General features: G+C 44.6%; 1 protein-coding gene across 8 annotated transcripts in view; it reads right to left on the bottom strand.

Moving 5' to 3' along the window:
• TMEM63C (transmembrane protein 63C) overlaps nucleotides 1–15,880 on the bottom strand; it is a 69,021-nt gene that overhangs the window by 6,172 nt on the left and 46,969 nt on the right. For all 8 annotated transcript variants that reach the window (XM_083447896.1, XM_083447900.1, XM_083447901.1 and 5 more), the window contains 14 exons: nucleotides 15,448–15,556; nucleotides 14,631–14,704; nucleotides 14,172–14,252; nucleotides 12,541–12,661; nucleotides 10,349–10,482; nucleotides 9,652–9,774; nucleotides 7,221–7,374; nucleotides 6,508–6,614; nucleotides 5,604–5,690; nucleotides 4,659–4,724; nucleotides 4,291–4,453; nucleotides 2,907–3,012; nucleotides 1,448–1,615; nucleotides 986–1,101 (listed from right to left, as the gene is read on the bottom strand). In XM_083447896.1, coding sequence (XP_083304022.1) covers nucleotides 986–1,101; nucleotides 1,448–1,615; nucleotides 2,907–3,012; nucleotides 4,291–4,453; nucleotides 4,659–4,724; nucleotides 5,604–5,690; nucleotides 6,508–6,614; nucleotides 7,221–7,374; nucleotides 9,652–9,774; nucleotides 10,349–10,482; nucleotides 12,541–12,661; nucleotides 14,172–14,252; nucleotides 14,631–14,704; nucleotides 15,448–15,556 — 1,609 coding nt within the window. The remainder of the gene's footprint in view (nucleotides 1–985; nucleotides 1,102–1,447; nucleotides 1,616–2,906; nucleotides 3,013–4,290; nucleotides 4,454–4,658; nucleotides 4,725–5,603; nucleotides 5,691–6,507; nucleotides 6,615–7,220; nucleotides 7,375–9,651; nucleotides 9,775–10,348; nucleotides 10,483–12,540; nucleotides 12,662–14,171; nucleotides 14,253–14,630; nucleotides 14,705–15,447; nucleotides 15,557–15,880) is intronic.

Below are 15,880 nucleotides of genomic sequence, written 5' to 3'. Positions count from 1 at the left end.
CACTTCTCTTTGTTTTCAGGCTATTGAAGGGAAATTACTAAGATTGTGGGGAAGTGAAAAATAGTTGTGTGACTCAGTGTATTATAGTGCCTTTTGAGGTACAAAAATGTAACACTGAAGAATAATGCAACCATAAAGAGGGAGAACGAATGCCCCAAATAACCAGGAAACCATAAAAGGGGTACCCAGTAGTAACAAAGACACACAATGCAAAATATCAGCAAGACTTGCAGCAGCATTTCTTTTTCTGTTTTCTCGCTGATACTTTGAAGTCCTATGCAATTCCTTATTGGAGTCATCAGGATTCAATAGGCACATACATAATTCTTCCAAGATTAGACAGCTTCACCTACAGTAGCCAAACCTGCTTGACAGAACTATATTCTTTTGGTCAGCATTTGAGAGTTGATTCCACCCCCCCCCCGGTATTTGTATGTTGTGTTTGTGTTATTTGTCAGAAGGAGTGGGGCAGAGGTCAGTTGAGGTCTACTAGTACATCTCTGCCTGGTTTGCGGTGTATCAGCAAGGGTTTCCTGACTCTTAACAACAGCAACAAAACAACTTTGTCTGACTAAATTTGGCTGCTGAAACCAAGAATGCTAACCAGGACCAGACTTTAGTCTGACAGGACTGTGAGATCAGTTCTGGTACCAAAGATAAACTCCTCCATTCAGAATGTGTTCCGAGGCATCCAATTCTCTATATGTATTTTCTAAAGTAGATCTGACAAGCATTTCACCTTTTTGGTAAAAGGTTTAATGCACGCATCCATCCATTTCAAAGCAAATGTATGTAGCGCAACATTTTAAAAGTGGTTGTGGGTGGAACATGCTAGTCTGAGAAGTGTGTACATGCATCGTAAATAATATTGTGGTAACCATCTCCCCATGCTTGGATTTTCCTCATGTAGCTCAGGTGACAAGTGGTCATGAGCAAATGTAAGAAACAGCACACAGTAAACTGGGCACATTCTTGCCTTTCTTACCTGGTAACTGGAGGGCTTCCTTGGATGCAGCTTCTTCAGACAAAGGCCAAAGAAGGAAGAAAGGATGCAGGAGACAAGGACCACGCAGGTGAAAATGGTGATGGGTCTGATGGAGCCTACAGTGTTGACAGACCAGGAAATGACATTAGGTGCCACTGCTTTCTCTGCCTACAATTTAAAGTAGTCTGCAACTCCTGAGACCCAAACCCGCTTTTGTAAGGAGCAAGGCCTGTCACATCTGGATGAGGGCTCTCTAAATCACCAGTGGCGAATCTGTGGCCCTTTAGATGTTATTGGACTCACCAGCCCCAGCCAACACAACATTCAAAGCAACTTCCTGGGGGTAAATGGATGCGCTCAGTCTGGATACTACTCAACCTTTCCTAAATAAATGTCAACAAGCCCCAGCCTTAGAGGAAGAAGGTTCAGCTCAGGGTATGCTTGATGGCAGCCCCTGCCTACCTAGTCGGATGACGGAGAAGAAGAGCAGCCAGAACATGCAGAGGATGGGAGCTACCACCACCTGGCTCACAGCTGCCGTGTGGATGCGCTGGTTCAGTTTGGTGGGGATGTAGACATAGTAAATGTTGTAGCGGTCAACCATGTGCTTCAGCAGCATATACAGCAAACCTGCAGGCACCGATATGGGAGCAAAAGGACAAGGAATGGTCAAAGGAGATGCCGGTAGGCAAGAAGATAAGGGGCTTGGTCAAGAGAGATTTTGCAGCAGACGATTCAGTGGGAGAGGCCACAGCTTAGCTAGTAGTGGGACACGTGCTCTGCATGCAGGAGGCCCCAGATTCAATCCCTAGCTTCTTCTGTTAAAAAAGGATTCCAGGTAGCTGGGCTGGGAAAGACCTGCCTGTGACTGTTGAGAGTTGCTGGCAGCCAGGAGTACTGGGCAGAATGGAATACAAATCCTTTACACTGGCAAAGTACAAGCCCATAGTCATTTTCTGTCCAGAAAGTGTACTTTGGGAATGGGGTATTATAATTCAATGTGAAAGAGCTAAAACCGAAATAAAGGTAGCTTAATATGCATTATTTACACATTATTACATTATTTACACAGAGCCTCCAGCTGCTGTTGGACTACAACTCCCATCATCCTTAGCTAGCAAGACCAGTGGTCAGGGATGATTGGAATTGTGGTCCAAAAACAACTGGAGACCCAAGTTTGGGAAACCCTGAGCTAGAGATTTGCTTTTTATTAAAACCAAACCAAACCCAGAACACTAATAATTCAGAGGAGCCTGGAATATCTTGGTGTGTGTGTTGGTAGAAGAACACAGGAAGCTGCCTTATAACTGAGTCAGAGCAGCAGCATCTACACTAATTGGCTCAGTATTGTCTCTACCAATTGATTTCAGCTCTACAAAGTCTCAGAATGAGTTTCCCAGAGCCTGAATGTGGGATTCTGTGCGTGCAAAGCACATGTTCTACCACTAAGCTACGGTCCTTCCTCTTGTGTCAAGGCTACAGCCTTGAGCACAAATGCATAGAAACATCTAAGACAGGGGTAGGCATTATGGTGCCCTTCAGATGCTGTTGGATCATTCCCGACTGGGGAAGATGAGAGGTGGAGTCCAACATCATTTGAAGGGCACCATATTGGCTACTCCTGATCTAAAGTTTTTAAATGTAGAAAGTATGGCAGCCCAGTGTTTGCCCAGTGGATTGGAGGGCAGCCATGTGGATTTTGGTAAGGCTGCTTTCAGCTGTGAAACGCAACTGCATGGTAGCAGAGCCCCACGTTTTGCCCTGAATCCTATTAGGCAAACTTCAGCAGCTGCCCTGCCCAGCAGCCCCATCTCTATTCCCCATATCCTTCCCCATGCATCCTGAAATCTGACTAGGATATTGATTTTCCCAAGTGACTAGACAAGGACAGGAACTTTGGGGGGCTGGCAGAGGTACTTACCAAAGGGGACAATAATGGGGCAGGTGATGCTATAGGTCATGACAACAGCAAATATACAGCAGGTCCAGGCATACTCCAATCCAAACTGGAACTCATAAGCTTGGTTCTAAGGAAAACACAGCAGCACATTTATCCTGTTGTCTTCTACTTCATCGTGAGGAGAGCTAAAAGAACACTTGTTGGCTGGGTTAGCACACTTAAAAGCTTTGAGCCAGTACGATCTGTTTCCCTTAGCTACGGTTAAGCATTACATCTCTGTACCTAAATCATGCTTAGGTATTGGCCGCAAACCAGGATGCAAAATCATGGTTCAAATAGGTTGCAAACCACTGCATTGGCCTGCACTGAGCAAACTGTGGCTGAGGCAGCTTCTGCCTCCCTGAGCTTCTCTTGCCTGCAAAACAACAATCAGGTTTTGCTAACATCTCCTTAGATATGCCCTTTACAAGCTACATCATGGTTTCCATGTTTCTTTGGGATGTTAAGCAGTGTTTAGGCAACAGTGCTAACCATGGTCAATGTGTTAAGCATTGTCTGCTCTGGGACAATCAGAAGCCCTCTTTGGGTGCCTAATACTCATGTGATTGAAATTATGTTAAGGTCCTCTGTGTTGCATCTCCGCTGCCCAGCCTCACCACCCTCCACTCACAGGAGGAGGAAGTCTAGAGTGGGGAGATTCTCTACATTATTTAGCATCACACACAACCAGGATCGTATAGGCAGGGTTGTGCACACAGGGAGCCTAGACATGTGTAGATCCCACTTCAAACCTTCTCCCTCCCCCAAAGTGTGGAAGGCAGTGGGGCCAGCAGATGGTGACGCAGTAAAAGAGGTGGGTCCCCTTTGGATGATAAGTATCATGACAGTGAACTCCCAAATACAGCTTGACTTTCATGAGATTCCTGCTCCATAAGAACCTGGGCCACTAGAACCTTTCTCCCAAGATTGCTGTCCTTGTTTTCCAATATTCTATCTGCAACAACAATGCACAGGCAAGTGCCCTTCTGTGAAAAGAGAAAGTTAAGCTTTTCAAGAAGTGAAATTTTGTTCTCACTCACACACTGCATAGTATGCAGCTGAAACACATAGAATATATATATAATCCTAACTAATAACTCTCCAGGACTGAAGCTTGCCCTAAGTTGATGTTTCTCATAAACCTCTGGAGAAGCTGAAGCTCAAGCCTGGCCATTTGTGAGTTTTTTGGTTGGGGGTGGATGGCATTTCCACACCCTTACAGGGCAGAGTTGCTTCAGAACAAAACGTAACAAGAGGGAATGCCAGAGATTCACAAAACACAGAAGTGCCAAGAGGACAGCCTTCTGGTCCTAAGACAGGACGGCATGTGGCTGAGTGTGAGTGAGAAAGTAACGAAACCGCAAACCCGCTTGATGTGGAGCCGCTCCGGTTCAGACTTGGCAAAGCAGAGCCGCGTGGCATAGACAATGAGTCCAGGGATGCGCAGCAACTCCATGGCTGTCCCAATCAGGCTGGAGGTGACAACGTAGTTGACAAAGAAAGCACCATTGTCGGGCAGGAAAACACACCTAGGTGGGAAGAAACCAGGGGCGGAGGAGTGAGAGGAGAGAGATGCTCTAAGCAGACCGGGAGAAAGTGGCACTTCCAGAAACCTTTGCTGAGAACCAAGGCCACACATGACGTACCTCATAAACACAAACAAGGGCACCCATCCTGCCAGCAGAACTGGTGAGCCCTCTTTGTCTCTCACACACAGTTCCGAGCAATACTCACTGAAACTTGATCTCTGCTTGATCCACAAAGTGGGTGTCAAAGAGCCAGCGGAAGAAGAGATCCAAACTGGGGAAGGAGAACAGAGAGCATGAATGGAACAGAGGCTTATTCTTTTGCAAGGAAACTTATGCAGGGCCCCCAGGCCACTAGTCTAGCCCACTAAAGGTTGGGGCTAGGCCAGCAGGACTACCATGCTGGCTTCACCAGTGTGTCTGTGCATTCACAACTTCAGCGGCACTTTGCCCTAGCCTGTACATGGAAGCTATAGCGATACTGGTGCTGGGAGGGAGGGGAGGCTCTGTTCCATCACCACAGCCGCTGCTGGTACTGTAGCCTTTAGGATTTTTGTTGTGTAGCCCCAAGGCCCCTGTGATTTGCCCCTCTCTGGACCTTCATACACACTGCCCTCTTACACAGATAAAGACTAAAGTCGTGAAATACCACCTACTACTTTGTCTCTACTTTCTCATGCAAATCAAAATGCCCGAGAAAGCATTTATTTTGCTTTAGAAAGGAAGAACGGAGTGCCAATTCAAGTCTCAACCCTAAATAAATTTACCTCTAAAGTGAGCTTAATTTTCTCTTTTGAAAGGAGTGGATTCAATTTACCTTCCTTTTATATGACAGTAAGCTTAATATCAACAAATTACTTAAAAAACAAGGTTTTATGTGGTAATTTGAGCTACCACATGGAAAACACACTTGTGCAGATCTCCCCCAAATCTCAAGTGCTGCTAATTCACGTCTGTCTTTAAATCTTGCCAACTACTTATTTATAACTGCTGGTCCTCCCTATCAGAGGGGGGGGGGGCTGAACTGCAGTGTGTTCTGTGAGACAGGAAGCACGCATTCAATCTGCAAACAAAAGGCCTTCAAGAGGCTTCACAAAAGGCCTGAACTAAGGAAGAATGATTTGTGTTTTAACATCTGCAAGTTGCTTTGTACCTGGTCAATCCAAGTGAGGGCAAGATGATAACCATAAACACCAGGAAAAAATAACACTTGTGCATTGTGATCTGATTCTCATTTGACCTAAAAGGGGAAAACAACAACAACAACACATATTTATCCCATGGGGAGAGACAATCAGCAACGTAACAGGAGCTAGGTTAGAATTTTGTAGTAAAACTCCCGAGATGATACTACTAAAGCAACCTGATAAAAACATCCTCAGATTCAGCAATAAATATCACAGAATGTCACTGAAACACACTTTGAGGTTTTGATGAGGACTTTGCATTTTTCTTTTTTTGGCTTTTGTTTAGATTAGTTTGTTTTTTCTTGTATTGTATTATGAAAAGCCTTAATAAAATCTGGTTTAAATAAAGCAGCATACATTGTGTGTGGCCTAATGGTTATAGTGTTGGAATAGGACCCTGGAGGCCAGGGTTCAAATCCCCACTCAGCCATGAAGCTCACTGAATGATCTGGGGCCAGTCACCGACTCTCAGCCTAACCTACCTCACAGGGTTGTTGTGATGAAATAGGGAGGAGGAGGAGAAACATGTACCCCACCTTGAGCTAAAGGCAGTGTATCAATGTAATAAATAACAACAATAATAATGAGAGTTACAAACCCTTTTACTCCAATATGAATAAATAAAATAAAGCATGGGGTTCTTTTAAGGTTTACCAGGTTTTTCCTTTTAACTTAGGAAACCATGCTATTAAAACAACCAGATAAAAGGATTCCCAGATTCAGCAATGAATTTTACTGACTGTTACTGTCACAGCCAGGTAGATCCCCAGAGAAACTCTGAAAATGCGTAATGCAACAAAATTTAACCCCTGGGGTTTGTTTCCAGCATAAAACCATTTTAAAAGTTGCAGGTGTAAGGATATGAGTTACCTCGTCCAGTGCGATTCGAAGAAAGCAGAGTAGTACACGATGAAAGGCAGGAACACTGAGAAAGCCCAGAGCAGCAGCGTGGGGAAGAACTGGGTGACAATAGGATTCTGGGAAATGAGATAAGACAGGAGGAATAATATTACTTAATACTTTTACTAAGAATTCAGCAGCTTCTCTCGCTGCCGCACCCTGGGAACAGGACTAAAAGCATACAACTTCTCCTTGATAGTGCATAGCCTAGGTTCCCTCTCATTGCTCCTAATTCGGTCACTGGCTGTAAGTGCGGCTTGGGGAAAAATAATGCCACATCAAAGGCGAAAAAGGATGAATGGCTGTTCTGTGCTGGGAGATTTCTGCCACAGCTCCTTCTCTAAATCAGAGGATCACCTGTGTCATTCTTCCTTCTGTGCAACAACCTATTCAGTATCGGGATGCATTTGAAGATCAAAGATGAAGATGCCAAGTACCATAGCACAGAGAACAGCGCAGTCTGGCTCCCCTGGGCAGAGCAGTGCTAAAGGCTCCACTATCAGGACATTAGGCAGAGATTTTATTCCCTGTCCAACACTTTCACAGGTATATGCTTCTCTTTTGGGGGTGGATGGGCATGGAATGGGCAAGCCCTGAAAAGCAGGGAGTGGGAATGTTACCCTCCCCATAGCTGGGCTCTAGTACCAATAAGGAAGAACCCCATAGGGGATGGCAGTGCGCACCTTGAGGCTCTCCACAGGCCGTGTGACGTTGAACATGTCCATGGTGTTGACAATGATGGCGGGCGTGGTGAGGAAGAAGAGGAGGATGAAGAGGCAGATGTTGAGAACGACAAACCGCACCCACCACGAAGCACCGCTGACGGATAAGTTCTCCCTACAAGAAAGAAACCATGAGGAGCATGTGGCGTGCAGGGAAGGCAGCCGGCCAAGAGGTTACAGCAGCTGCCGTCAACCTGATGCCTTCCAGATGTGTTAAGACTACAACTCCCATCAGCCCCAGCCAGAACGACTGCAGACCGAAACACATGGAGGGCACCAGGTTAGTGAGTTAAGAAGTTCCCATCTCATTATAACACTCTTGCCCTCACTTCTGGGGTTTAGGACTTCTGCATAAATCATAATATCTAACTAGAAATATACTGATTGTGCGCAGAGTGTTTGCAGTTGTTTGCAACATGCTGGCTGCTGAAATTAGTGATTGTTTTAAAAAGGTAACACTGGCTTGAGGATTATTTGCTTTGTGGATGACCAATTAGTGGCACACTGTACCCACAAAAGCATGGTGTTGGCTGGATTATGCAGATGTTTGGAAGCATCTACAGATGAATACTCACTTCAGCCAGATAGGTCTGCTAGGTGGCCAAGGAGAAGGGCCATAACTCAAGTGGTGTAGCATCTGCTTTTCATGCTAAAGATCCAAGGTTCAATCTCTGGTGTCTCCAGGTAAGGTTAGGAGAAACTCCCAGTCAGTATAGACAAAACTGAGTAGATGGCAGTATAAGGCAGTTTTCTATGGTCATTGCGGAAGCTACAAAAATCCTGTCAATATCCTTGAGAGCAGTTTCCACACCACCTTTGTGAAGTGTATTAATGGCAGTCAGCAGATGGTGCTGTTGTTTCACCCAGTTCTTCCACAAGCAATGATACAAAAACAGCTAAGATTCTAAGGTGCAGTAAGAAATCAATTGCGGCCTACGCTTTTGTGGGCTCAAGTCCAGTTCTTCAGTTGCGTGCGGTGTAAACCCTAGTTGCAGGTATATCTACACATGGAAGGGTAGTAAGCAGTGATGTCAGAGGGAAATAAAAATGCAAAAATTACAGACACTGACCTCACTGCTTACAATTCCCCAATCAACTATGTATATACATGCACTTGAGGATTATTCTTCATGCAACTGGTGAACTGGAATGTGGTCTGTAAAAGCTAATGCTGCAATAAATTGGTTAGTCTTTTGGGCACCACAAAACTGTTGTTTTTGTTGCAATGCAGAGTAACATAACTTTCCCTGTGGAAATATATTTAAAAATCTGCCTTCTGCCACATGAACGTGTCTGAATACTAAGGTTCTCCTCTATGACTGCGTACACATCACACATTCAAAGCGCATTTCATTGTGAACTGCCCTGAGATCTATGGGTAGAGGGTGGTGGTACAACAACAACAACAACAACAACAACAACAACGACAACAACGACAACTTTGTTGCTCAAAGAATTCTGGGTATTGTAGTTTGGGAAGGCCTGCTGGGAATTTTAACTCTGAGGAATGAACTGCAGTGCCCTGAGGGGGGAAATGTGCTTTGAAGGTATAGTTGTACTCAGCCAAATCTCCCTGAGGCACTGGCTGTGGGGTAGCTCAGGACTCCATGGCTGCCATAATGACCATGGGGCTGTCCCAATTGTCATCAGCCCAACGCAGGCTACACTCTGAACCTTGTTTTCTCAACTGGGTAGGAAGAAGGCGAACCAAAAGTGGGAGATACTGACATCAGTCCCTTATCATGGTCAGATCACTTCCTGCTGAGATTTAGGCTTTTGGCACCTTTTACCCTCTGCAGAGGTCTGCCCTTGGAGTCTAATGGATCCACCTATAGCTTACCAGAGCATAGATTACAGAAGTTAGGCTATTCTCATTTTGTATTTTTATGTTGTGAAATGCCCTGTGATCTTCAGATGAAGGGTGGTATACGGATGTAATAAATAATAATTTCCCTAGGGATTCATTTCAGCATGTAATGTTAGTTGCCTCGATTACTGTTTTATCAATTTTGCTGAATTTTTATGTAGTGAATTTTTAACAGTGGCTACAAAAAAGCACCAGAATAACCAGACACTCTCTGGACTCACCAGCACCTTTCAACATCAGTGCCCAAAGGAACATTTATATCTCTCTCTCTTTTCTGCCTGATGTCACTGCCCAGGCCAGCCTCCCGTAACCTGATGCTGTGCTGGATGGGGCTGACAGATGTTTTCTAAAACATTTTGGGGGCATTAGGTTGGAGAAGGCTGGCCTAGGGTTTAAAGCGGTGGATTTGCTAGTCTTGAAACACCCAAAAGTATAACACGGAATCTTAAAATTTCAACATGTTAAACTTGCTCCTTGCCTTGATGCACCCTTGAAAACCAAGATGGCAGAAGCATGGGAACTTACCAGATGATGTCGTTGGGAGCGGGGGCATAGCTGACCCCCCAGCAATGGGATTTCACCACTGTGGTAACAGAAGACTGTTGTGGATGCTTGCGACACCAGACACGGCTGTAATCCTTCAGAATACTGGGGGAGAGAAGAGGCAACAGCTGGAGGAGGGTGGTCCAATACCACTCCCATACAGAAGGTAGCTCCATTTTGGACAAAAGGGCTGGGGCTTCTTGGTAGTGGCGCCCACCCTGTGGAACACCCTCCCACCAGATGCCAAGGAAATAAACAACTATCTGACATTTAGAAGACATCTGAAGGCAGCCCTGTTTAGGGAAGTTTTTTAATGTTTGATGTTTTATTGTGTTTTTAATATCCTGTTGGAAGCCACCCAGAGTAGATGGGGAGGCCCGGCCAGATGGGCAGGGTATAAGTAATAAATGATGATGATGATGATGCAGAAGGTCCCAGGTTCAATCCCTGGCATCTCCAATAGGGTTGGGAGAGATCACTGCCCCAAACCCTGGAAAACAGCACCCAATCAGTCAATACTGAGTCAGATGGGCCAATGTTTGACTCTGCATAAGGCAGTTTCTTATATTCCTAATATTCCCCTTGGAGATAATCCTTTCTGACCTCAAATACGGTGCAAGTTAAGACGTTCAGTGCGAACAAACTCCTATAGAAATTAGTAGTAGCAGGGAATACTCACGTGGCTGTCATCCTCTCATCCTGAAATGTGACAAAAGCCATGTCGAGGCGTTTTAGCGCAATCCGGCTTCGCTCTGCATTAAATTCATCTGTCAGTTTCTCTTCTAGCTCCCCATAGTATTGCTCCGCATCTACCTAGCAGGGAGAAAAGGAAGCATGCTCAGTTATTGGTTCTGCTTTGAAATACCTGTGAGAGTAAATGCAGAATGAAGCTATCATCTTCTGTCTTCACGCATTCTCTGAAAGGCTGCATTCACCGGCTGCTCCCTGAAACTCCAACTACCGCACAATTATTTTTTTTGTGAGACAGCAAGAATGATATATACTGGTTTAATCTAGGCATTTTCCATCACCAATGTAAACTGATTATACTTGCTGTAATGAGGTGGAGTAAAAGTCCAAGGCCAGACTCCGCAATAAAATTGGTACCAAGCAAACATTCATCAGCTGCCAAATTCTAGCCCAGGAGTTGCAACTGGAGTGAATCAGCTGTCACAGGAAGGTGTGTGCATGCAAGTGAGAGAGATTAACTGCGTCATTCTAGCCCTTTCAGGCAGACACTACTTGAAAAAGAACAGCAATAACTATGTCAAGGAGACTATGGTCTCAGTTGGAATAACAGCTGCCAGCTGCCAGACAGTATTCCAGCAAGGCCTCTAGATGGTGCAAGCTGAAGCATGTCTTCCGAGATGACGTAGAACCGTGAAACAGTTTGTAACAGTTTCAGCCCAAGCCCTGCCTTTAGTCCCAGCCTGAAATATTGGGCCCATTTTTAATTTTCACTACCTTATGTGCCTTTCTCTATATCTCTCTCCCTCAGACACACTGTCTATGGATATTCTAATGATCCCCGCTTCTGTCCCAATCTGAAATGCTGGGCCCATTTTTAACCTCATGTATCCATTTCTCTATAAATTATTGTCTTCACTGCGCTTTCTCTCGGTGCTCAAACAATCCCCTTTAGTCCTAATCTGAAACATTGGGCCTTAAAAAATAAATAAATTCCCTCGTGTGTCTGTCTTTATACAATCCTTTCTTTATCTCCTATGTTCTGAACACAGAGGAAGAGAGACACAAACAAGCCTCCTCACACATTTACAAAATGTCCATGCAGAATGGGGGAAAGAGTGCCACTGGTGTGGCCCATCTCTGACTTGGGCTTAACAAAATTGTGGGTCCCAATTCACCAGGTGAAGGCCAGTTGTGTAGCAGATCAATTTCAGCTCTGTCATGAACTGGGTCTAGGGGCAGGCAAGTGCTCAAGAAAAACACACACACACTCCCATTTCCAAGTTTTTCTCCCCTGTCACTGGGTGACATTTCCCTGAGGCTGCTTAAGAAAGACCTGTGTGCCCCGAGGGAAGGCAGAAGCTAGGAGACTTGGGCCAGGCACTAACCATCAGCTCCTGACAGAACCATCAAGAGGTCTGAGAGAACTGTTGGAGCAGGCCTTTCCCCCACCACCTTCCCTGGGGCTGCTCAAGAAAGGCCTGTGCAGCCTGAGGGGAGGCAGGAATGAGGGAACACAAGCCAGGGAGCTTGTTGCCATCAGCTCTTGGAGAGGCCTGTGTGGCCTGAGATGACTCTGTCAGTCACTCCGCGTTTTATAACATGCATTTGTTTTCATATTTTAAAACTACAAACCATGTTTGGGCGCCTTGGCGAAAAGGTGGTTTCTAGGGGGACGCATACCCCTAAACATTTTGTGAATCTAATGGAAGAAACTAATTTTTAAAAAAAATTAGTTTCTTCTCTAGCATGGTGAATCATCACCATTGAATAGCACGGTGACTGGTCAGTTTCGTTGTTACCACCTCTGATGGCAGCTTCATTTCCTGAGTCTCAGATGGAAGTGAGCGTTTAAAATGTGAAGCAGTGTGGAATGCAGATGTGTGGTGTTTTACTGTCAGCTGTGTAATATGAGGTAATGCATGTTCTTTGTACTTTTGTCCATTTATTTTTCCCAATTTGAACTATAAAATGGAGATTTTCTTGAGTCAAAATGAGAGCACCCCTAAACATATATATATATTTTTAAAGCACTGTATAAAAGCAATCACTCAATCAAACTTCACATGGAAATTGTCTCTAGCTTAGCTTGGTAGCAAGCAGACTAACAAATCAACAGGGTAATGGACAATCATAAATGCCCATGGTCAGTTTCATGTGCCGGCCCTGAATTTCACTCTGTACCTCTTCAAAGCCGCAACTGCGGCAACAGAAGATGCGTGAGCAGGGGTGGATCTTGATCATGATTTTCCCCTCCTTCTGAGCCTTGGTGGTGAAGTAAAGCCTCCCCTTCATTGCCTTGCGCCTGCCAGCAAAAACGAAGCAGAGCGGAAAGTTAACAAGGCTGCCCATTGAATTATTGTGTTCAGAATTACCGTACTGTTCTGTGTATAACACGCCCCCATGTATAAGACAACCCCTTGAGGGGGGGGATTGCCCAAAGTTGTTGAGCAGGTCAATCACACGGCCAATTGCCTCTGACAATCTCGTGCTGGCTACTGCCACCAACTGCCCACCCACCCACTGCTATCCGTGTATAAGACTCACAATTTTTGCCCACCATTTTGAAGGATAAAATATTGTCTTATACATGGAAAAATATGGTAAGTGTATTTCCATGCATGCACAACTGTGATTGCTTTGCTTAAGTTTGAGGCTTTCGGATTCCGTACAGCAGGGGTGGGGGACCTTTTTCACCACAAGGGCCACATTCCCTTCTAGGCAACCTTCTGAGGGCCACATGGCAGTGGTGAGTGGGGACAAAAGTGGGCAGAAAAACAGGTGTAAACGTTGCCTTCGTACAGCATTCTAGTGTCTCCACACCCATACATGCTCCATCCAGACAAGCAAAAGAGGCAAGAAATAGTTCAGGGACGCTTTCCAACCAGGCCAGTGAGGAGTGTGGACTGGGGGCAGTTCTTAGGGTCAGATAAAGAGGACTGGGAGGCCGCATTTAACCTCTGGGTCTGAGGTTTCCCACCCCTGCATTACAGACTTACATCCTCAGAACCGCATCTGTGATGTTCCTAGGAAATAACATTGCAGTGCAGCTCTTGACATTTACATATTTATTTAAATATGCAGACAAAATACTTGCTTAAATAGGTATCAAGGTGTGTGGCCTGGATCCTTTGGCTCTGTGAATGGGAACCTCCATTCATGGAAGAAGAGCTGCACTCACAGAAGAAACCCTGTCATGACCTCAAATCTCCTTTCATTCACGGAGTAAAAAGTTGTGATTTGAGGCAGTGTATTTGGAGACATATCTTGAGAGGAATTTATTTAAAATTGCAGATTAAATGTGAGGCCTGAATGGAATTATGGGTAAAAATGGTATGTTTAAGTGACACAGACCAGAAAGGGGTCTGCCCTTTAACTGTTTCCATTCCAGCTGGTCATTGTAAGTACTATTCAACATTAAGAACTGACATGTGAGTTTGCTTCCCCCCCCCTTTCTTCCCTGTTCCTTTCCCCTCATGCACTGTGCCTTTTCGATTGTAAACCTGATGGCAGAGACCATCTTGTTTTTATCAAAGGTACACCACTCTGGGAGCCTAAGCGCTCTAAGTAAAATAATAAATAAAATGCAGCAAATAATTGCCAAGATGCAAGTCTTTGTCATGTTAAAAGGATCAGACACAAGCTTCTCCCTTGTGTCTTGCAAAGTGCCTGAAGCAATTCTCAAGGCGGGGTGAGAACAATCTTGCTGAAAGGTGCTTGCTACTGCACTGTAAAATTGATATCAGGATATCTGTTTAATAGAATCCAAGGAGATTAGAGAAATCCAGGTCACAGCAGAAAAACAACACACCCACCTCTCTGAATCCAACTTCATCAGTGTGCGAACATCAGAACAGAACTGGACACCAGTCACTGTGCAGCTTGGGTAAGCCTCACTGTTGAGAAGAGACAATCAAGATATTTAAGGAACATGCTCACCTGTGAAAAGGAAGTGATGGAGCTTGATCAATCCTGCCCATCCCATCCCTGGCGTCACAAGGGAACGGAGACTGGGATGGTACCATGAAATACAAAATACCTCTTTAGAAAGCTGTTGTAGCAGCGATTGGTTAAAAATGGGACATTACCTTATGAATGTATTTATTTTATTTTTGTATATTTATATCCCACATTTCACCCATCTTGGGACCCAGGATGTTGTATAAGTGGTACCCAGGCAGTCTCCCATCCACCTTCAGTGAGTGACTATTACTAGCTAGAGAAGAAAGGGGATGTGTTTAGAGGCATGGATATCAGCTTATAGTTGCACTTACTGGAAATGTTTGATGACAAGGGAGGGATCCATAATATCTTTGGGAATCCTGGTAACCATCAGGGTCCGGGCCACCTTAGGGAGAAGAAAGGGAGAAAGTCCCTGAAAAAAGGAGACACCTGAGAGCAACAGGACCATTCTGGATACCCAGCAAATAAGCAGGGTATCCAGAATTCTGTACAGATAAAGCTTAATTCTGAAATTTTGCCAAGGCATTAAGAGCTGTTAAACACATATTTATGCTGCTTTATTTTATGGCTTTCTTTCTTTTGTATTTTTTTTTATACTTACTGTAGCCCACCCAAATAATTTTGTTATGGGATGGCATGAAAATTAAAATAAATGGAACCCAAGAGGGAGTTCTCATTTTTGGTCTACAGCTCTCATTAAGGACACAGGCACCAGACTCCAAAATTCCCCAACAGTGGATGGTGACCTGACTGAAACATACTGGGATCCATTCTCTCTTTTGAATTAAATTAACCTTCCCACTTGCAGCTAATTCATAACATTAATAAAAATGTAAAAAATTACTGTTTATATAGGAGTCTTTCCTACATAAGACGCTTGCCTCACTGGTTTTCTGAGCAATTTGCGAAAGGCCACCTGGTTAATTAGTTTACAGCTGGCTTGGGATTTCAACCCACCTCCTTCCAGAGCAAAATCCAACAGTCTAACCATACCAGTGTGAACTTCTTGAAACCAGCTTTGGACCCAAGGATCTCCCTTAGCAAAGGACAATGAAAACACCTCATTGCCCAGAGTTTCTCTGAGAGGGCAGAAGGGGAAGGCGTGAATGGGGCCACTGAATTTCTCACCTTCTCATTCTCCTTGTATTCAAGTTGGATGGAGTGATGAGCCATGCAGAGCACAGTGATGATGAAATAGAGGAGGGCAAAGATGCTGTGCAGCCACAGGAGACGGTCACTACAGGAGACAAAAGGAAATACATTTTTTCCAAAAGGGATCTTGGCCAGAAGATAAGGAAGCTGCAACTGTTTCTTGAGGAACACCTAGAATCCCTCATTATGGGAAGTAGGCAACAAGTTCCACCCTCACATAACAATATCACAGTTTCATGGAGAGAGGGCTAGCCCAGAAGTACCCCAAATTACACACACAAAAAGCTTCCCAATAGTTGTAAAAGAAGGAACCAAGTAGAACCTTAGTTTCTGGATCTTTTTTCTCTACGCATTGAGATCATCACAGAGTCATGCATGTTGGGGATGGAAATATGGGGAACAGGTCAAA

The sequence above is a fragment of the Podarcis tiliguerta genome (assembly GCF_965153285.1).
Source record: "Podarcis tiliguerta genome assembly, chromosome: 1".
In the NCBI taxonomy this organism is placed as follows: domain Eukaryota; kingdom Metazoa; phylum Chordata; class Lepidosauria; order Squamata; family Lacertidae; genus Podarcis; species Podarcis tiliguerta.
This window is presented reverse-complemented; position numbering and strand designations above follow the sequence as displayed.